This window comes from Oryctolagus cuniculus, chromosome 2 (assembly GCF_964237555.1).
Source record: "Oryctolagus cuniculus chromosome 2, mOryCun1.1, whole genome shotgun sequence".
Taxonomy (NCBI): Eukaryota; Metazoa; Chordata; class Mammalia; order Lagomorpha; family Leporidae; genus Oryctolagus; species Oryctolagus cuniculus.
Genome location: NC_091433.1, coordinates 187,333,823 through 187,356,000, shown reverse-complemented (window position 1 = coordinate 187,356,000; position 22,178 = coordinate 187,333,823). Strand labels below are relative to the sequence as shown.

Below are 22,178 nucleotides of genomic sequence, written 5' to 3'. Positions count from 1 at the left end.
AGGATTATATCAAATTGAAAGGCTTCTGCACTGCAAAAGAAACACTCAGGAAAGGAAAGAGGCAACAGACAGAATGGGAGGATATACTTGCAAACTACACAACTGATAAAGGGTTAACATACAGACTCTATAGAGAGCTCAAGAAATTCAACAACAACAAAAAACAATCCAGTTAAGAAATGGGAAAAGGAGGCTGGCGCTGTGGCACAGTGGGCAAAGCTGCCTCCTTCAGCGCCGGCATCCCATATGGGTGCTCGTTCTAGTCCTGGCTGCTCCTCTTCTGATACAGCTCTCTATTATGATCTGGGAAAACAGTAGAAGACAGTCCAAGTCCTTAGGCCCCTGCACCCACGTGGGAGACCTGGAAGAAGTCCCAGGGTACTGGCTTCAGATCAGCCCAGCTCTAGTCACTGCAGCCACTTGGGGAGTGAAACTGCGGATAGAAGACCTGTGTCTGTCTGTCTCTCTCTCTCTCTCTCTCTCTACCTCTGCCTCTCTGTAACTCTGCTGTTCAAATAAATCAATCTTTAAACAAAACAGAACGAAATGGGCAAAAGACTTGAACAGGCATTTTTCAAAAGAAGAAATTCAAATGGCCAGCAGACACCTGAAAACAGTGCTTAGGATCACTAGGCATCAGGGAAACGCCAATAAAAACCACAATGAGGTTTCATCTCCAGTTGGAATCACTCTCATGCAGAAATCAACAAACAACCAATGCAGGTGAGGATGTGGGGGAAAAAGGTACTCTAATCCACTGCTGGTGACAATGTAAACTGATGCAGCCACTGTAGAAGACAGTATGGAGACAGCTCAGAAATCTGAATATAGACCTACCATATGATCCAGCAATCCCACTCCTGGGAATTTATCCAAACGAAAAGAAACCAGAATCTGAAAGACTTATCTGTACCACCATGTGCACTGCAGCACAATTCATTACAGCTAAGATATGGAATCAACCCAGATGTCCATATACTGTTTACTGGATAAAGAAATTAGGTATATATACACTATGGAGTACTACTTAGCTGTAAAAAAAAAAAAAAAAAAAAATGAAATCCTGTCTTTGTAACAAGACAGATGCAACTAGAAACCATTATATTGGTGAAATATGCCAGTCTCAAAAGATATGTTTTCCCTGATCTGAGGTAACTAACAGAGTACCTAAAATGTAATGTATTGGAGTGAAATGGACATTTTGAGATTTGATGATTGTTTACAGCACTTGTTTCTTCTGTTGAGGAATGGTGGTTTTTTTTTTTCATCATACTATTTGTTGAACTCTTTTACTTAACATGGGGTTAACTTCACAATCATTAAGTAAATAGATCTTTGTGAAAATTAAGAGTAGGAAAAAGGATTGGAGCGTGGGCTGGAGGAGGGGTAGGATTGGAAGTATCACTATTTTCCTATATGTGTATATATGAAACTTATATAACTAAAATAAAATTTTTAAAAAAGGGGGGTATCATTCCCATTTTCCAGATGCACAAATAAATAAAAGTGGAATCAATCTAGCGCTACATCAAATTATCCTTCCAGTTGTCTACTATGTCTTACAATTGATAACTGACCCCAATCACAGTACTATCACCTTTCCAAATCTGTTGCAATTCCAAAGATAAAGATACTAATGTTGGAGGGAAGGTAGGGTGAGCAGTCTCACTTGTTCCTAAATCTGTATATATGAAATACATGAAACTTGGATAACTTAAATTTTTTAAAAAATATACTAATGTTAGGCTTTCCATCAAATTAGAAGAAATACTGACATAAAAACTTATTAAAACTAGAGACCCTGAGAATAAAGAGTCCTAGAAATTAGTATTTTGAAATATTAACACGTGTTTACACTAAATATACTGTAAGAGTCAGAAATGTAAACTAATCCCCCTTTATCTTTGAGCCTATAATATGTGCCTCAGAATAATATAACTTCAAAGCACTGCTTATGAAAGAAAATGATTCTTGTAGAGATCAGCATAAGCAGAAGTTCAAAGGAAAAAGATTTTAGAAGACTCTGGTAAGCAGAATAATGTGAGCAAAAAAACATAAAACATAGTGAAAAAGCTTTTCCTGAAAGCCACAGTCTTCTATTTAACCTTGCTAAGCAAAATATTTAACTTCTCTGTTACTGCGTTTATTATCACCCAACCAAATGGCAATTGCAGTTTTTTAATAAATGGTTCAGTTTCAAAAATATAAAAGTAGGGGCTGGCACTGTGGTACAGCAGATTAAAGCCCCATCCTGCAGCGCCAGTATCCCATATGGGTGCCAATTTGAGTTCCAGCTGTTCCTCTTCTGAGCCTGCTTCCTGCTTATGCACCCAGGAAAGCAGCAGAACACAGCCCAAGTCCTTGGGCCCATGCATCCGTGTGGAAGACCCAAAGAAGCTCCTGGCTTCAGATTGGTTCAGCTCTAGATGTTATGGCCAGTTGGGGAGTGAACCAAAGGATAGAAGACCTCTCTCTCTGTCTCTGTCTCTCAAATAAATAAAATAAATCTTTAAAAAAAAATGTAAAACCAAAGTTGAATACTGACTGTGAATTGGTAAGGCTGCCTTTCTGGTTATAGCTGATAAGCCTGACTCTGTTCCAGATTTCACAACCATTTCCTTCGTGGCATTCTGAATAAACCTGTCTTCAGAAGCTCAAAATAGGTACATGTATTTTAACAGGCCAAACTTTCTAGAAACAACCCATCCTTTTGAAACCTGTAAGGTTGCATCTGAGGTTCACTTAGGGTTACCAGTTTAGCCTTTTTTTTTTTTTTCTCTCAAAGACTTACCTGCAACCCTCAGCAACTCTGCAAGGCTCAAGAGCTTGCTGGATTGTTTGTAGCACGTGGGGGACTGGGAAATACACTCCTTAATTAGGCTGATCCGATTAGAGCGCAGTCGTACTACAAAAGGAAGACACGATACAGTCTCGTTAGCAGGGATACTAAAAAAAAAAAAAAGGTGTCCTGATCTTCCTGCTATCAGACAAAGGAATAAAATGAAATGTAAAGTGCCTTTGTCACCAGTTAGAGCGCAGTCGTACTACAAAAGGAAGACACGATACAGTCTCGTTAGCAGGGATACTAAAAAAAAAAAAAAGGTGTCCTGATCTTCCTACTATCAGACAAAGGAATAAAATGAAATGTAAAGTGCCTTTGTCACCAGATCAATAAAAAATAAATAAAAGGCACATTTATAACACATAAAAATTTTTTAAATAAGCAATGCACAACATGGATTGCTTCTTCCTAATCAAATGAAATATCATTTTGACACTGGAGAAATGTGTTACCTTTTCAAGTACTGTGTTAAGACATAGGGAAAAAAAAAAGACATAGGGAAAATTTTTCTTCATTTAATTTTACTTCCTGTTATACCAGTTCCACACCTCACCCTCCAAAACCATTCCATGCTCAAAATATCCACTTGTTATCTCCACCATATCGTACTAGTTTGAAAGGTAGGAGTCTTCAAAGTGCTCACTGTTCTATTTATTAACTCTTCTCTAAAAATAAGCCTAATCCTCTCACATAAGCTATCAGAAAAATAAATAAAATACATCACATCAAAACAATTTGTACTAAGAAAAAAAAGAAAATATTTTAATTGAAGGATGTATCATGTGTGTTCTAGCAATAAATGGTATTTATTTGGAGATGTCAAACTTTCAGAGCATGATGTTGCCTGAGAATCTAGCCCCAAAAAACAGTAATAATGCTGATGTTAAATTAATATGAGTGCTGCCCTAAGTCCTGTGTGAAGTGCTTTCTGTATAATAATCCTACAAAGAGAAATCTCACAAGACAGGTACTACTGTTATCCTCAATGGTGGAAAATAAGGTGCAGATAGGGTAACTGCTTTGGCAACAGTCACTGAAAAAAGTGATGAGACCAGAATTCAACCTAACTCCTTACACATAGTTCATACCTTCAGTGTTCTAGCCATTCCTAAATCCATGGCTGTTTCTGACAAATTCTGTTTTTTCAAAGGTTCTTGTAGGCCAGTAAGGGGTGGCAGACATAGAGAACACAGTTGGTGCTTCTCTTTAGAACATGCCTTGTACCTCTAAGTTAATTTTGAAGTAACAAAAAGGTTGCAAATATAGTACAAAGCACTCCTCAATAATTCTTACCAGGATTAACCATGTATTAAGAATTTACTCTGTTCACACAAATACATGTGCAATCATACAAGGATGGCTTTATTCCTCCTTCAATGACAGGCTTTCAAAAAGTTCATGGAAAATTGAATGAAAAGATGCTTGTTTTGATGTAAAAAAAATTTTAAACTCATGCAGAGTGTTTTCATCAGATACATTACCCATGGGCTTTTTGAAAATTCTCTCAGTAAACAACACACACACACATAAACACAAACATACAAATACAGATAAATATCTATTCTAGGTTATTTATTACTAAGTATTTCAGTGTGAATTTCCTAAAGATAGGCCTTTAATTAGAATGGCTCTTTATAAAACTACTGGTACAATCATCCTAGTGTGGCCTTTATTACAAATGTAAGGTATATGCAGTCTTTTGTTTCCTTCACAATCACAATAGCCAACATGTATGTCTGAAGACATCCTCTGTAGACTATATTACTGTTCTCAGTTATCCACTGCAATTATTTGTAGCCCAAGTACCTGACCACTGACATGAGGCTTATCCCCAGGAGCTTTAGAGCAGTGAATCTAAGTGATATAAGTGACATATGCCACTTCTGAGCAAGCTGTTAAGTGGCACCATGGGATTGCAACATTGATCTCTGCCCTCTGCTATGGGGATGCCTCATACAGTGGTGCTGTGCTGATCAGGAACTAAGATCGATATGACATGCCACTGAGATTTTTCAGTTTTCTGCAATGGTACAGTCTAGCAAAAATGAGACATTATATTTCCAACTTTTTCATAAATTAATCAAAAAGGGTAAGGTGCTGCTTCTCACTATCTGCTACTATATTATGAGCTCTTTCCCTTGGGTTAAATTACACAGAAGTTCACACGTACTTTCTACATTCTCTAATTTGATTTTCAAAGCAACACTTCATCATCATTCTACATATGTAAAAACCTGGGATTTTCATCACTGATGACAAACTTGCATTCTTCTTAGAGAAGCTTTGACTTTCATAACTAGTAAGTTCGCTTCCCTTCTATAACCACTATCTTCCTGGCTCAATAAAATCAAGGGAGAAATTGAAACCAGACATAGCAATGCATCATCATTTTCTTAAACTTCCACTTGATGTTTATGAATGTTTAATGAAACACTCATGTGGGCTCATCCTGTGAGGCCCACACTATAGGGATGGTAGGGAGACAGCATTCTTCAACAAGAAGCACCAGAGACAAGTTTCAGTAAACATGTCTGTTTATTAACAATCAGGCACAAGTTTTTATGGGGCAGGCAGAGGGGATGTAGCTAGTTCAAGGCAACACTAATTCTTTGGATAAAGCCGATACTGGTGCCTCTACAGGTTCTCCTATCAGCTTGAAGGTCATGTAGCCTATGTAGCCTTCCAGGTGGTTATGATCCAGCCACATCTGGGAGCTATTTACCTGATTGACAATTACAAGGCCCTTCAACAGGAAGTGAGGGTAGGAGGAAATGTGCCTGGGGCTTCTGCCACCTACCAGCAGTCAGGACATGTATGGCTCAGTGTGCTGAACCCCCGACTAGGGTCCCAGGAGGCATGGTGTGCCATGACCACTTAACCTCCTGCATGGGCTATGCAGGCAGTCTCCCAGCCAGGCACAGGATCACCCAAACACTTAAGTTTATTATTCTGTCACCTTGTTAACCTGAGCAAAGTACAGAACTAGTAACATAAGTATGTTACATAAATTTAGAGACTGGGATGCCAACAGACTGCAATTATCATATTCAATTCCCTCTCAAAGAACTTTTACTCTCCCTCCCTTACGTTAGCAGAGTATTGTCTACCATTTTCTAACTCAGGGCCTTGAACCAGTCTACCTGGGTTTGAATCCAAGCTCCATCTCTAACTAACCATGTGCTATGGTTGGACATAGTTTGAGCATGTTTCCCAAAGGTTCAAGTGTTGAAATTTAGTTCCTACTATGAGTTGTTCACTAAGAAAACGGAAACTTAATCTCACTACAGTCTTTAAGAACTGACTGGGATTAGAATAGATATCAGAGTGGAGCCCTCCTGACTGAATGCCGCTGGCTTTAGACGAGGGAGAGAAATCAAGATACAGGTGCACCTGTCTCTTGCCATATCACATTCCCCTTGCCCAGGACTCTGACAGCACCGATGAGGGCCCTGATTTTCCAAAACTGTGAGCTAAATAAACTTACTTTGTGTATAAAGTTGGCCAGCCTCAGATTTTTTGTTTTAGTAATACAAAATGGACTGATACACCAGGTGATCCCAAGGAAGTTACCTTCTCTGTGCCTGGATTTCACCATCTGAGAACTGCTAATAATACTACTTACTACCTCACTGGGTTTTTTTGAGGATTAACGAATACATATAAAGTACACTTAGGATATAAAATTCAAATGTTAGCTTCTGTAATTAATATCACTACTGATACCTTCACAGAAATTTTTATGAAGTATGGAGTCCTCTAATAAGACTCTCAAATTTTCAGGATGTATGGGGAATGTTTTATTATTATCCCCATCTAGAAAGGTGAAATACAAAGACACTGTTGCCATCCATCACCCAGCTCAAAGTGGCTGAGCCAGAACTGAAACGCATGAAGGAGACCTGGTGTTCCTTAAAGCCAAAAAGGGGGTTTTATTTGCTTGATTACTTCAACTCCCAGAATACAGTAGGTGCATAAATTAATGTTTTCTCAATGGAAGGACAAGAGGAGATGCTGAAGATGGAGGGAAAGAACCAGAGGGAGAATGAGAAAACAATGGAGAAAAAGGAAGGAGGGAAGTGAGCCAGCAGAGGCTCCGCCCAGACTCCTCCCCTGGGAAGACACCTCTAAATACAACAGCGGGAATGACAGCTGACACTTCTGTAGCCGTAGCCATACCCCAGGCTCTGCAGGCATATGGACTTACTTTTATAAAGCAATCCTACAAGATGTTTATTAGCATTCCATTTGTTAAATGAAGAAACTCAAATGCAAAGAAATGTTAAGAAGTCTGCCCACAGTTACTTAGTAACAACAGGCAGGAGTAGCTCCAGGCTAGTCATAACCACACTGTGACAAGTCTAGAACACTGACTTACTCTATTATGGAAATATGTAGAATAGATGAAATACCAAAAAAACTGCTCACTTGAATACTAAGAAAAATTTATACAAACACCCAAATTATAGGAAAAGTATACACATACAAGCATAAATAAAACCTCTCACAGAGATTAATTCATAGGGAATCACTTTTACATGCTATTTCTGCTCTTGGTTTTTTGTTTTTGTTATTACCTCCTTAATTAAAATGTAGCTAACACTACTAGCTTTCACCTTATGAATAATAGCAACTTTTACAGTGTGAGCAAAGAAAGCTTCAAAACAAAGCAAATCTGACAAAATAAACTACTGTACGCAGACTACAATAAAAATACTTGTACCATAAATTTCTAATAACTAGTGATTTTATTTGTCTGTATTGCTGATTTAAAAAAAATAGCAGTTGAAATCTAAATTGTATCCTTGGGAGAAACACAACACACAGTATACAAAGGCAATATTGCAACTCCACATCCAGAAGGCTGTCTGATAGTCCTTCTAATAGGAAACTCCAAATCAGTATTCCAAGAGGGAAAGCCGTGAAGGCGTGGAAAAAGTCTTTCTTAAAACGCTCCTTAGCCAGAAAATATCTCGGAAGCTACAGCAGGGGAACTGATTTAGATGTAGACATGCAAACCCAACAGCTGATATACAAATATTACCAGCAAAAACAATGCAAATAAATTACCACAGAAAATCAAGGTTCAGGGTTTGCATAAAATGTTAAGTCTCTACCTGTAACACTACCATCCCATATGAGCACAGGTTCAAGTCCCAGCTGCTGCTTTCAACCCAGCTCCCAGACACTGCACCCAAGAAACCAGCAGAAGGTGGCTCAAGTACTTGGGTCCCTGCCATCCTTGTGGGAGACCCAGATGGAGTTCCTTACTCCTGATTTCAGCCTGGCCCAGCCCCAGTCATTGTGGCCATTTAGGAAGTGAAACAACAGCTGGAAGATCAATCAATCACTTTTTTTTTTCTCTCTGTGTCTCTCCCTTTCTCTGTCAATCTGCCTGTCAAATAAATAAAATATTTCTCAAAAATCAGTATATATTAATTTTTAATATAAAAATTAAACCAATTTAATATTTCAAACTTCAATAGTACTTGAGGGACTATAAAAATTATTTTATAGCAATCTGCTAGAATTACATAAATAGCCAAAATACACACAAATGTGTTCTGGATTATCCCCTGACTAAAAACAGAAATTAAATAAACATTTGAGGGGAAAGGAATTAATGGTCTAAGACATTTGAGGATAAATCAAACATGCTTTTCAGTAACTGATTAAATTTCACAACTTTAAGATGCTTTGAAAGCGTTAATTGTTAAACGAACAACAGTAGTCACTGTGCACTTGCTCCCCCATGTAGGACCTCCGTCCCTACTGAATTGTAATATGAAAATCGACTGCAAATTCTTTCCCCACTGTACTCTATATGTTGTATGTGTGCATGGGTACAAATTGTTGAAATGTATGATTAGCATGGAGTTGGTCCTCTGTATAAAGAGTCATAATAAAAATGAACCATAATGAGGAAGGAGATGGGAGAGGAAAAGGGAAATGGGTTGGGAGCTGGGGGGAGGGCGAGGATTGGGGGAAAGAACCACTGTATTCCTAAAGCCATATCTATGTAAAAATGCATTCATTAAATAAAAGTTTTAAAAAAATGCTTTGAGCCTAAAAAAATCATGAGTAGTACAACTAAACAGAATTTTCTAGTGATTTAACAATCACAGTATCTGTAGCTGCTTTACAAATGTTTATAATTGTGTACAAATTTCCAAATAATAATATTCAAGGTGATGATAATATCACCTTTTTCAAGTCTAATATATTTATCTGAGAAGCAGCAGTCTAACTTTCAGTAAAATCACAAATGAAAACTTGACCATCTCTGTACTGGCTCCAACTCTGAGATCTACCCACTCTAGAAACTACAGAGACAAAGACATCAAGGAACTTATAACAGGCCAACAGTATCTGACTAGGAAATAAAGAAAAGAAAAAAAAAAGGAAAGACAACTGTGGTGGAAAATTACCAAAAAACAGAAAGGAAAGGAATCAGTGATAGCCACCTTCCCCACCCTTAGTTCCAAACATGTCCAGAGTTAGGAACACAGATGATGACAAATGAGCAGGAAGGTAGGCAAGCACCCTGACACACTGAGGTCCAGGGTCTGAAGCAACAGAACACCTAGCTCCCAGTAGTCAGAAATGCTCAGGTAGGGTCTCACACACTGTAAAACACACCTTGTCCTCACAAAGCAGAAAGACAAGAGACTGCGAAACAGGGAGTTTGTCTGAATGGTGCCTACGCAGCTTTTACATTTAGATGACTGAATGAGCAATATTAAGATGGCACTAGTAGTAACAAAAATGTAAAGAACTACTGTGGCTTATTTAAAAAGAAAAAAAACTTAATTATGAATATTCTGAGATAAGCATAAAAATTATACATAATTAAAACAAACTACAAAAACAATATGTATACCAAACTGATGTAAGCCAAACTCATATTCATAATCACCAATGTTGATTTTTGTTTCTATTCAATACCTCACTGCTCTGTTACTAATGTGATTTTTTTGAAATGTTACAAATGTAAACTTCAAAAAATAAATTTATGGTGAAATGTTGGCTTCATTTTTTCTTTTTGGTTTCTACTTCATATTTCATTTGAAAAATGGGGTCAGGGAGTAGGATATATTGCTAATGGATTAAATAATCAATTATTAGTTGGCTTAAAAACTAAGAAGGAACACAGTGAAATCAGTGCAAAATAAGTTACTACCAAGTAGGAAACTCACCTTGCAAAGGCAGGATCTTTACCCCAAATTCTTCAAGACACCCAAGGGCCTGGATAAGATCTAGCTCCTCTTGAATAGCAGGGGGTCTGTCTGTTATCAGCTGTAAACAACACCTAAGAGAAATTACGTTTTTAAAGAAGAAGTAATATATGTCCAGCCAAGTTATCTTTCTATATTTAACATGTGATACAACGTATATTTATTGAATGCATACTACATTCCTGACATCATTCTGCTGGTGCTGTTAGCTGTTTTTTTTTTTTTAAAGATTTATTTGAAAGTCAGAGTTACACAGAGAGAAAAGAAAAGGCAGGGAGGCAGGGAGGCAGAGAGAAGGGGGGTGGTCTTCTGTCAGCTGGTTCACTCTCCAATTGGCTGCAATGACTGGAGTTGGGCCAATCTGAAGCCAGGAGCCAGGAGCCTCTTCCGGGTCTCCCATGCCAGTGCAGAAGCCTAAGGACTTGGGCCATCGTCTATTGCTTTCCCAGGCCATAGCAGAGAGCTGGATCAGAAGTGGAGAAGCCGGAAGCTGAACTGGCACCCATATGGGATGCCGACACTGCAGGTGGCGGCTTTACCTGCTACTCCACAGCGCCGGCCCCTGATGCTGTTATCTTACTTGCTCCTCACAAAAACCCTGTAAGGTGGGCAAACAACATCAGCTGCTATCTAGGGAAGGAAGCCAAATGCAAGGCCAGAGAGGTGTTGTGATTTACCCAAGCTGTTACACTTACAGCACAGAGCAGGTTCACAGGGTGAAATATCCTAACTCTGTGGTCAGTGCTGTTCTGACTGCTAAATGCAAAGGTACTGATTACATCAAAACACATACAAGGATTCAGAAAATTTCTAGTTTCCCTTCTCAAAAAAAAAAAAAAAAAAAAAAAACAGGAATGTATTGATTTGGTCACAATTTGGTATACAAAAAGAAACAAGAAATGACTAAAGAAACTGCACAAGGTTTTTCTGACCATAAAGGAGAAATGCATATTTGCTAATCTAAGTATGTGTGATACCCTGTATTTTAAGCAAATTTTCAAAACTCCAGACAAAATGCACTTAATAGATAGTTCAGTGAGTTAAGTTATTTTCTTGGAGCGAGCATTGTGGCCCAATGGATTAAGCCACCACCTGCAATACTAGCATCCTATGTGAGTGCTGGTTCAAGTCCTTGGCTGATCCACTTTCAATCCAGCATCCTGCTGATGCACCTGGGAAAGCAGTGGAAGATGGCCCATGTGCTTAGGCCCCTACCACTCACGTGGGAGACCTGGGTGGAGTTCCAGGCTCTTGGCTTTGACCTGGCCCAGCCCTGACCATGGCAGTCATTTGAAGAGTGAACTAGGGGTTGGGACAATGGAAGATGGATCTCTCTCTTCCTCTTCTCTCTCTCCTTCTCTCTGCAACTCTGCCTTTCAAATAAATAATAAATAACCTTATTTTTAAAAATTTACTTTCTTAAAGATACTGAGGAACACTGGGACACAGACTAGAAAGACAGAGATCAGTCCATAAAGGGCTAAAGAATGCTGATAGCACAGATCACACATGAAGGTATCAAGGCCCATGAATAGCATCTCTAAGACTGAATTATAAAGGCTGACTTACTCTTGCAAGCTTGTAGGATTTAGATCAGTTGAGCCCCCACAAATACTGCTGGCTCAAGCACAAAAGGTCTGGGTCCGTGCCACCCAAATGGAAAACCTGGATGCAGTTTCAAGCTTTTGGCTTTGACAAGGCCAAGCAATAGTTGTTGTGGGCATTTGGGAAGTGATTTCCATCAAAATCTTAAAGGCATTTACTTCTAAATCTAGGAATTCTAGTTTGGGAATTTACAGAACAAATAAGTTCACACACATTCAAAGACAAAAAATTATGGATGTTCACCAGCATTGTGTTTCTTAAATGAAAGAAAACATACCAAATATGAAGCTTATTAAATAAATTCTATAAAAGTCAAACAGTGAAATACTCTACAAACAAAAAAGAATGGGGCATATACATACTCTTAAGGAAAAAGCTCTGAAGTAAAAAATAAGAGAAAAAAGCAAGGTACAGAGATGTATTCATAATTACTTGCTATTTAAGAAAGAAAAGCATAAAATAAAATATATGAAAGGATACAAAATAAACTAATTTAAAAATAGCTGAGGAATAAGCTGGGAAATTAGAAGGAGGAGTGAGACTTACTGTCAGTACATAACCTCTCTGCACTGTTTAGATATCTATTGCTTTGGATAATTATTATTAAATTAAAAAAATTAGCCAGTAAGTAATGTTTTCTTTTTCTTTCTTTTTTTTTTTTTTTTTTTTTTTTTGGACAGGCAGAATGGACAGTGAGAGAGAGACAGACAGAGAGAAAGGTCTTCCTTTTGCCGTTGGTTCACCCTCCAATGGCTGCCACGGCTGGCGTGCTGCGGCCAGTGCACCGCGCTGATCCGAAGGCAGGAGCCAGGTGCTTCTCCTGGTGTCCCATGGGGTGCAGGGCCCAAGGACTTGGGCCATCCTCCACTGCACTCCTGGGCCACAGCAAAGAGCTGGACTGGGAGAGGAGCAACCGGGACAGAATCCGGCGCCCCGACCGACCGGGACTAGAACCTGGTGTGCCGGCGCCACAGGCGGAGGATTAGCCTAGTGAGCCATGGCGCCGGCCAGTAAGTAATGTTTTCAACAATTAGGCAGTCACTTGCAAAGCTGGCATTGGCATTTAGCTCCCTGATATCAGTCCTTGAAAAACCACAAAAGATGGCCCAAGGACTTGGGTCCCTGCCACCCATGTGGGAGACCCAAATGGATGAAGCTTCTAGCTTCCGTCTGGCCCAGCTCTGGATGTTGCAGCCATTTGGGGAATGAACCAGCAGATGGAAGACCTCCCTGCCTCTCCCTCTCTCTCTCACTCTTTCAAAACCAAAAAATACAACTAACATGTATAGGTGATTTTCTATATTCAATATAACTGTAAATACTGAAATACATTGTGGCTCAAGGTAGCAATCAGTTAAGTGCCACATCATATACAGAGGGCAGTTAAGTGCCCATCATATACAGAGGGCACCCTTCTCAAATGTGGTATATGCTGGTGTAGGAGAAAAGGAAGAACACTTTAAAAAGATCCCTGAGAATCACTTGCCAAAAGGAGTTAGGTCAGAAACAACTCCAAGTTGTGATATTTGCATCATTTGAAATAAACTTGGGATTCCTTGGGAGAAAAAAAAGAGATTCAGTAACTACTTTAAACAACTCTCTCAAAGAAATAACATGGCTTGAGAAAACATGAGCAGTAGAAGGTGGCCCAAATCCCTGAGCCCCTGCACCTGTGAGGGAGACCGGGAAGAAGCTCCTGGCTCCTGCTTCCGATCAGCACAGTTCCAGTAATTGCAGCCATCTGGGGAGTGAACCAGCAGATAGAAGACCTCTCTCTCTCTCTCTCTCTGCCTCTCTCTCTCTCTCTCTCTGCCTCTCTCTTTCTGTAACTCTGCCTTTCAAATAAATAAATAAATCTTTAAAAAAAAAAAAAAAAGCCTGTGACTACCTCATGCTTAAAAAAAATTCCAGACAGGCAAAGGGCAAATGTCCCTTATGCCAGAAAATAAAAGCCATTAAAAGCCAGTCTGAAAAAGATGAACACCCCATAAGAAAAATAAGTGCGTGAAATAGGTATCAAAAGGTGTTCAACAGACAAAAATTGGAATGACTAACAACTTATTGAAAGAAGGACACTTTAAATGTCCTACTAATTGGAAATAAACCGGTAACATTTTCAATACACATGCTTACCCCTTGATCCAGAATTTGTACCCTGCAGCATCTATACAAAAAGGTAGAGTTTACCTGTTTTATAGACTCAGTTACTATCACAATAGCCCCACATTTCATGGGTCTTCACCCTGACGTCTTGATGACTGGTCCAAAGTCATGATCACTAACTGACCAAGACTGGATTTGTACATAGGCACTTGGCTCTAGAAGGTACTTTCTTCACCTTGACATTCTAATGCTTCTCAGACAATGGAAAGAAAGGAACTCGAAACTAATATATGCAACCAAAGATTAGACAAAACTAGTATAATCATTCATAATATTAAAAAGCATATGAAAAGGTTGCAGATCTGTTTATATTAATGTAATAAATAACTGAAAAAAGTGTGTTAAAAATGTATTCTAGTGTCTCAATTCTGCAAAATTATAGACAGTTATATCAGCAAAATAAACAGTACATGAATGATTAGGCTCAAAGTATCTTATTATTTTCTTTAAACACAGAATGGCAATTCACCATCAAAAAAAGTGCAGAATACCTTAAATACAGTGTTCACTAGAAAACTGAGAAGATAAAATGTATAGTATTAAGTTGAGTTCCTGGCTCCCAGCTTGGCCCCAGCCCAGCTTTGCTACTGTGAGCATCTGGAGAGTGAACCAGCATACTGAGAAACTCTCTCCTCTGTCTGCTTGTGTTTCTCTCTCACTCTCTCCCCCTCAACTAAATAAACGATTTTTTTTAATTTTAAGTAAAAGCATATAAAACCAGAATCAAAAATTCAGCAATTCCATGAGAAACTCAGATCCTCAGAAAAATTGTAAACTGCCTTGAGAAGGAAAATCAGTTAGAAAGTGTGTGTCCAGAAATGAACGGCAATCAGCTCAGCTCTGAGAACAGGGGCTGGAAGGAGACCTCAGACAGAGAAATGCAAAACAGACTCACACTTCCAAAGATGCATTAAAAGAGAAAGGCACACAGGAATAGGAGAGGCTACAAAAGAGAATGGACAACAGCAAGGGAGAGCCACATCAGGACACTGGCCAGAGGGCAAGGGAGAGAGGGAAAATGCACCTACTCACATTTCAGCTTCTAAAACACTGAAGTAAGGTTGTCTTTCTGAAGCTTTTCAAATTCCTTAGTACAGAATAATACAGATCTTACTTCCTGGCTAATAATTCATTGGACTCTTTTTATAAAATTTAAATTTATAAAAACTAACGAATAAAGTCTTCTAAAAAAAATCAATAAAATTTTGCATACCTAATTTATGAGACCTGAGATGATGAACACATCTTTGTAGTGTTAAATGAGAGGAGTAGATTAAAATAGCAATAAAAGCCAACAGAGAAACTGAATTGATATTCCAGAAATTTAAACCTGGGAAGGACTTGTGAGTTCTGTCATTCCTCAGGCCCCTGACTCCAAACACAGCAGGAGCCATGCAAAGCACACAAGATACCAACCCATACGTGCTGAAAATTTCCAGAACTTGAATTTATGTGAAATCACATGAATCTCTTTGAACGGAAGAAAAATACCACAGTCTTACAGATATCCACAAAAATGACTATGGGAAAACATGTTAGAGAAAAAGAGACAAGAGAAAATTGATAGGTATTTACAACATAAACAGTTTTCATGTATTTCTGTATTCAGACAATAAATCACAGTGCTCACAGAGCATAGTCAATCTGTACTCATGACGATACATTTTGTAGAGAATAAACTAACACTGGACCCTCTCTCTCCTCTTTCGGAAGGTGACAGCATTAGCCTACCTGGCCAAATCCATGCAGCTGTCGGTGAGGTTGGTCGAAGAATTGAAGTACTCCCTGCTGGCAGCCAAAACCAAGTCAATGCTTTTTTGGTAACTGACCCTGTACTGGGGTTTCCCTTTGGGGGCCACACCAACCGCAGGGCTGACAGAAGCAGCACTGCAGTGCATCATCTGCCCAGCCAGGTGGATATTCTCCAGACGGCTGGAGCACAGAAGGCTTTCAGTAAAAATCTGCAAAAAACACACTGGAGTTAGTGAAAAGAAGAGTCACTCAGTCCTCAACAACATGCAAGTCTGAAATACAAACAAAATGAACTGAAAACACACCTATCCTAGAAGTGGTGGTCACAAAACACTGTGAATAAACTAAATGACAATGAACAGTACACTTGAAAATGGTTAATGTTAAGTTTTGAGAATTTCACCTCAATTATACAAATCATCTTTCAGGAAGAAAGAGTAATTTCACAGAACCCAAAAGAAAGGCACAGTATTTTAATGTGTTGCAATGAAAATTTTAGTATCACTGATTATCCAAAATTCATATTCACTAAAACAGGACCTATTAGGCACACTATTCTACCCTCAATAGGACCCACTCTGCTGAAAATATCTGTAATTATTTCAAATATTTAGAAGAAACTCTTTGAATACAATACATACAATTCATAACTGCTTAAACAATCTGAACTTAAAGCTACAAATGTTATACATATACCTAGTCACAAAAATTAAAACATATCATATAATGGTGAAATTTTTCCCAACCTGCATATCAAAAATTATTTAAATAAAACAAGAGACACTCATAGAAGGTATTCATGCAAATATCTTTGTATTATACCAGGTAAGTAACAGCATCAATGAATATAAAATTATTTCTATAATGGGGATTATTTATATATTTACTCTACAAAAAGTACTAAACAAAACAGTCCTTTTAAACCTTTACTAGAAATGCTATCCATAATTAGTAAAAGAAATTTCTCAGGAATGTCCTTTCCAAGCACTCCACAGTTAGATGGGAACAGCAGAGAGAGAGAACAAATGAAAATAAATAAATAAATAAAAAGACTCCATGGAGAAACAAGAGTTTCATTATAATTAGGAAGATCATCCAATTTTATAGAATCTCTTTCTTTCGATTCTTTATATCTATGCTTCCTACAGGAAACATTTTTAGAAAGGCCTTCATGGAGATTTCTGACAGGGATAAAAGCACTAAGAGGAATCTGCTACACAACAGACAGTGTGACAGAAAGCAAATCATCAATGAGCAGCCCCATCCCTTATATCTGACAGATGAAAATGGCTTACTCTATGTCTAACCCAAGTGACTTACACATAACACTTCCTCCAAATTTTCTGGTTTATTCAAGTAAGCATAGAAGCTATTGAAAAATACAATTTACTCACCCTAACACTTAAAAATGTTTTGCTAAAATGAACAATATAGATTTCCATTTTACAGGCTGTATCTAAGTGTCTATCTGACATTGTAAAAGCTATGCTACCAAGCTTCCAAATTATTTTCCAGGGACAGCAAAACCTAATAGCTAAATGTCAGTAAGACAATATAGCATAGTTTAAAAGATATAAAACATCATTTTAGGCCGGTGCCGCGGCTCCATAGGCTAATCCTCCACCTAGCGGCGCTGGCACACTGGGTTCTAGTCCCAGTCGGGGCGCTGGATTCTTTCCCGGTTGCCCCCCTTCCAGGCCAGCTCTCTGCTGTGGCCCAGGAGTGCAGTGGAGGATGGCCCAAGTGCTTGGGCCCTGCACCCCATGGGAGACCAGGAGAAGCACCTGGCTCCTGCCTTCGGATCAGCACGGTGCGCCGGCCACGGCGGCCATTGGAGGGTGAACCAACGGCAAAAGGAAGACCTTTCTCTCTATCTCTCTCTCTCACTGTCCACTCTGCCTGTCAAAAAAAAAAATCATTTAAAAGTTTAAGTTTATCAGATTTATACTACAAACTTGTATAATCTTTTCAAGACTGTCGTGCTTTCAAGTAATTTCTCAACAAAGCAATAAGCATGGACAGTAGTCACTAAAAAATCACTGCCTAACAGAAAATACCACAATATGTTTTTAAATGTAATATATCCAGTTGTTATGATGCACTGTTCTACACAAAAGCTAGCTGAAGAATAACATTTATTTCCATTTTTAAAAAATCTTTAGCAAAATCAGTCAGAAAAAAGCAAGTACCACAATAATGCTACTATAAGGTATAAATCCTGCTTCATTTTACAGTCATTTTCAAATGACTCTTAGGTTTTAGACCTCAAGTGCATACAAGATTATTTTCTTGTGAAATTGATCTCAAGTTTTGCTTTAGATGCAAAAGGGGAAGAAGTAACTGGCAGTTTATATGGTCTAAGACCGCAACCACCAATATGAACAATGCGGTCATTCAAGCATTTAAAAATCTGAAATTTAAATTCAAATCCATTCATTTCTCAATGGTCGATACTAATGCTCTTCTGTTAAAATTGCCTTCAATTATAAACTAAACAATTTAACCTATTTTTACAACTCTCATTTATCAACAAGTCACGCTTTATAGAAGCAGAACAAAGTGACACAAGAAATACTCTATATGATTTTGTGTCCAGCTTATTTAACCAGAAAATTAAAATGAGACATCTCTTTTATACTGCATTTCATTAAAAATGAGTTGGCTGGATCCCTTATCCATATAAAACATGAGTAATTTATTGTTAAAATATATATCTTCAAAATGATAATTCTCCTAGTCAATTAACAAGCAAGTCTTAAGTATTGTTTATATTCCAGACATTATAATATGCACTTGAGAACATGAAGAGTAACAAGAAATGTTAATTCCTACCTCAGAGTTCATTATCAAATGGAAGAAACAAAGACACCAACCAAAAACTGCTTCCTGAAGGAAGGCTATAGTTGAGGCAAGCTGCATGAAAGGTGTAAGGAAGGTATCCAGCAGGGCATAATTAGAGAGTAGGGTCCTGAAAATTTACCAGGAATTTCAAAATAAAGGAAAGGGACGCACATGTCAGGCAAGGGGAATAAAGTATCAAAGTCACAGGAACACGGAAGAGCATTCTGGGTGGCAGATTCACAACAGATGTGATGGAACGCACCAGAGCACAGAGGACACGGTGGAGGCCAACAGGGCAGGAGCAGACAGGGAGGCAGGAATCGGATATGGGCTGGAAAGCCTGGCTAAGAAGTGTTGGGACTTTCTGATCATTTTCATGGAATAAGCAACAAATTATAAGAAGAATGTCATGAAAAGATTTGTCGTTAGAATACTTTAAATCACACAGGCCAGAAAGGGCTGTGGAGAGGAAAATCTGTCGTAGAAATGAACACAGGACAGATTTAAAAGTCTTTTTGTCTGGTACATTAAGTAAGTTTTAGTGACCACCAAAAGTAACGCAAATGAGTATAGTCAAGTGTGATCAGGCTTTCTAGGATCAACCCACCAAACAGATGGTTTACAATAAAAAAAACATAGGAAAGAAAAAAGGCAAGTATGAAAGTACTTAAAATATAAAGCACTAGTCAATATCAGATATTATTAAAGAGTATTATTTATAATGCAGCTTCTGGCCACCTCCCTGGTGCCCAAAAAACCCTAACAACCAAAATTCATAAATTAAAAGGCACCAGTTGACACCTGCGGTTACCTCATAGCAAGCATCGGAATCCAGACACGTGTACACGTTCTGCTGCATGGTTAGCATGTCTTGCAGCAAGGTTCTCCAATGGGACTCACTGACAGGAGGCTGCCTAGAAAGAAAAAAGAGGGGGAGCAGAGGAAAGCAACTCATGAATACAACTGGTACCATCATTCTCTATACCATATATTGCATTTGAATTACCTGGGGGGGGGGGGGGGGCTTGGACTAACAATACAGGCAACAAGTTGAGCAGCTGTGCATCAATAATAGAGATACTACCAAAATAGTTCTGTCCTAGGCTGCTCAGACGTAAAGATGGAACAGCATCCAATGGGAATGGAAAGGTCAACAAGCTGTGGATTTGTAACACAAAACAAAGCACAGAAGATGAAAGAACTATGAAAAACACAGAGAAAGCATGGGAGTTAGAGGTCGGTTTCAAATTCCACCTGCACCATTCTGCAAACCCAGCAAGGGGCCTTCTCAACTGACACTGATCCTTTGGACCCATCAGGCAAGCACAGGCCACACCTGGCATCAGTCTGGAGGACAGGAACCAAGGCTACCAGCAGGGCAGCAGTAGTTGTGGCTTCAGTGAAAGCACCAGCAGCAGTACACAAAGCAACTTAACAGGCCACCAGGAGTGCTCCTCTCAGTTGACAGCCCAGAGGCAGAGAGACAGAGTCACAGAGCAGTCAGACCTACGGCCATGTCTGCCTTGGGAAGGAATTTCGTGGCCCCAAAGAGACAATATCTTCCAACAGTTCCATAGGCAGAGTTCTCAAAATCCTCTCAAAGAACACGCGAGCAACATTCCCAAAACTAAAACCTTACAAGATATTTCTTGTTCAATTATGGTTTGTCCACGTCAGCCACAATTTACCCATAAAATCAGTTTCACACAGCAGAGAGGCCTATGCCACCCAAGGGATGAAAAGCTATTTGATATTGATTTTCATGGCTACAGAGCTGGGGAATTAATTTGCCCACATTTTCCTGTACCAGGGGATGAGATTTTGTTAACAAATTCATCCACGGTCACACATTGGTAGTATGACTGTGAGTAAGTCACGTAACATTCCCAAATTTCCCTTTCACTGATACTTAAAGCCTACCTCAACACTGTCAGGAATCAATGAGATGAAATTTGAAATAGCACAAACACTGAAGCAAGACAATTTCAAATATAAAAATAAACTCAATTACCAAAATGGACTTAGAATGTTTTTATTCTTCTAAATATCAGATTCCCCTTTTTTACATCATGAAGATTAACCTAAAGCAGAATCTATAAAAACATCCCCCTCTTTCAGAGGGCGGATGCAGAGAGACGGAAGGACCCACCAGCTAGCTGCACATTGCACATGGACCAATGAGAAGATTGGGATGTGATGGGAAGGACTGGGCTCAAGGTGTGGGCCCATTCAGAGAAGCCATGAGAAAGACCAATTTATTTGAAGTGATGCCAAATATTAAAATGCTGATTAACAGAAAAGAAAAAACTTTCCCCACTTTTTTACTATACTATTCAACAAAGGTAAATGTATCTGAGATTATTAAAACATTATTGGCTTTTAAATACCACACACTAATTTTGTTTAGACACAAAATATATATAATAAGCTCTACTTTGTAATCATGATTTCTGTTTGTCTTCTAGTGCTAAAGTTTCACATAATGACTCGTCTCAAAAAGGGAGGATTCTTCTTTGTTTTGTCTTATGTTTGCCAAATGCCAACTACATGATGTTTTTCTCCTTTTCCTTTGAAAATTTTATGTTATTGGGTCAGTACTGTGGCACAGAAGTTTAAGCTTCCGCCTGCAATGCCAGCATCTGAAATGGGCACTAGTTCTAGCTACTCCACTTCCCATCCAGCTCCCTGCTAATATGCCTGGAAAAGCCGGGGAAGATGGTCGAAGACCCTGGGCCCCTTCAACCACGTTGGAGACCTGAAAGAAGCTCCTAGCTGGCTGGTGCAGCTAATCCTCTGCCTGCAGCACTGGCACCCTGGGTTCTAGTCCTGGTTGGGGCGCCGGATTCTGTCCCAGTTGCCCCTCTTCCAGTCCAGCTCTCTGCTGTGGCCCAGGAGTGAGGTGGAGGATGGCGCAGGTACCTGGGCCCTGTACCCCATGGGAGACCAGGAGGAAGCACCTGGTTCCTGGCTTTGGATCAGTGCACCGTGCCGGCTGCAGCCAGCATCAGCTGTAGCAGCCACTTGGGGGGTGAACCAACGGAAAAAGGAAGACCTTTCTCTCTGTCTGTCTCTCTCTCTCACCGTCTAATTCTGCCTGTCAAAAAAAAAAAATTAAAATTAAAAAAGAAAAGAAAAAAAAAAAAGAAGCTCCTAGCTCCTAACTTTGGCCTGGCCCAGCCCCAGCTATTGGGGCCATCGGTGGAATGATGCAGCATGTAGAAGATATCTCTCTCTTTCTCTCTCCTGTAACTCTGCCTTTCAAATAAATAAATAAATCTTTTTTAAAAAAAGAATTATTTTCTTTATTTGAAGGGCAGAGCAACAGGAGTGCAGGAGGGGACGGCAGGAGAGACATCTCCATGTTCATTCCCACAGTGGCCACATGGCCAGGTCTGCTCGGGCTGAAGCACGGCACGAGGAAATCCATTCAGGTCTCCCACACGGAAGGCAGATTCCCAAGCACTTGGGCCGTCTTCCACTGCCTTCCCAGCTACAGCAGCAAGTTGCATCAGAAGTAGAGGAGCCAGGACCTGAACTAGCACTCTGAAACTGGCTACCAGCACTGCACGCAGTGTTTTAATCAGCTGCCCCCCAACATTAACTCCCAGGATGTCTCTTTTCTATGCATCATTTATTGTAAAATGCCCTCAAATATCATCAGTATCTAGAAGTGTTATGAATTTAAAATAGAACAGATACTCTGTATCCGTATATTATTACAAGGGAAAAGTATGGAATTGGGG

General features: G+C 39.2%; 1 protein-coding gene across 4 annotated transcripts in view; it reads right to left on the bottom strand.

Moving 5' to 3' along the window:
* Positions 1–22,178, bottom strand: part of NBAS (NBAS subunit of NRZ tethering complex) — a 461,789-nt gene that overhangs the window by 225,122 nt on the left and 214,489 nt on the right. For all 4 annotated transcript variants that reach the window (XM_070069748.1, XM_070069749.1, XM_070069751.1 and 1 more), the window contains exons 29-32: positions 19,247–19,349; positions 15,574–15,803; positions 10,036–10,148; positions 2,792–2,905 (exon numbers count right to left, since the gene is read on the bottom strand). In XM_070069748.1, coding sequence (XP_069925849.1) covers positions 2,792–2,905; positions 10,036–10,148; positions 15,574–15,803; positions 19,247–19,349 — 560 coding nt within the window. The remainder of the gene's footprint in view (positions 1–2,791; positions 2,906–10,035; positions 10,149–15,573; positions 15,804–19,246; positions 19,350–22,178) is intronic.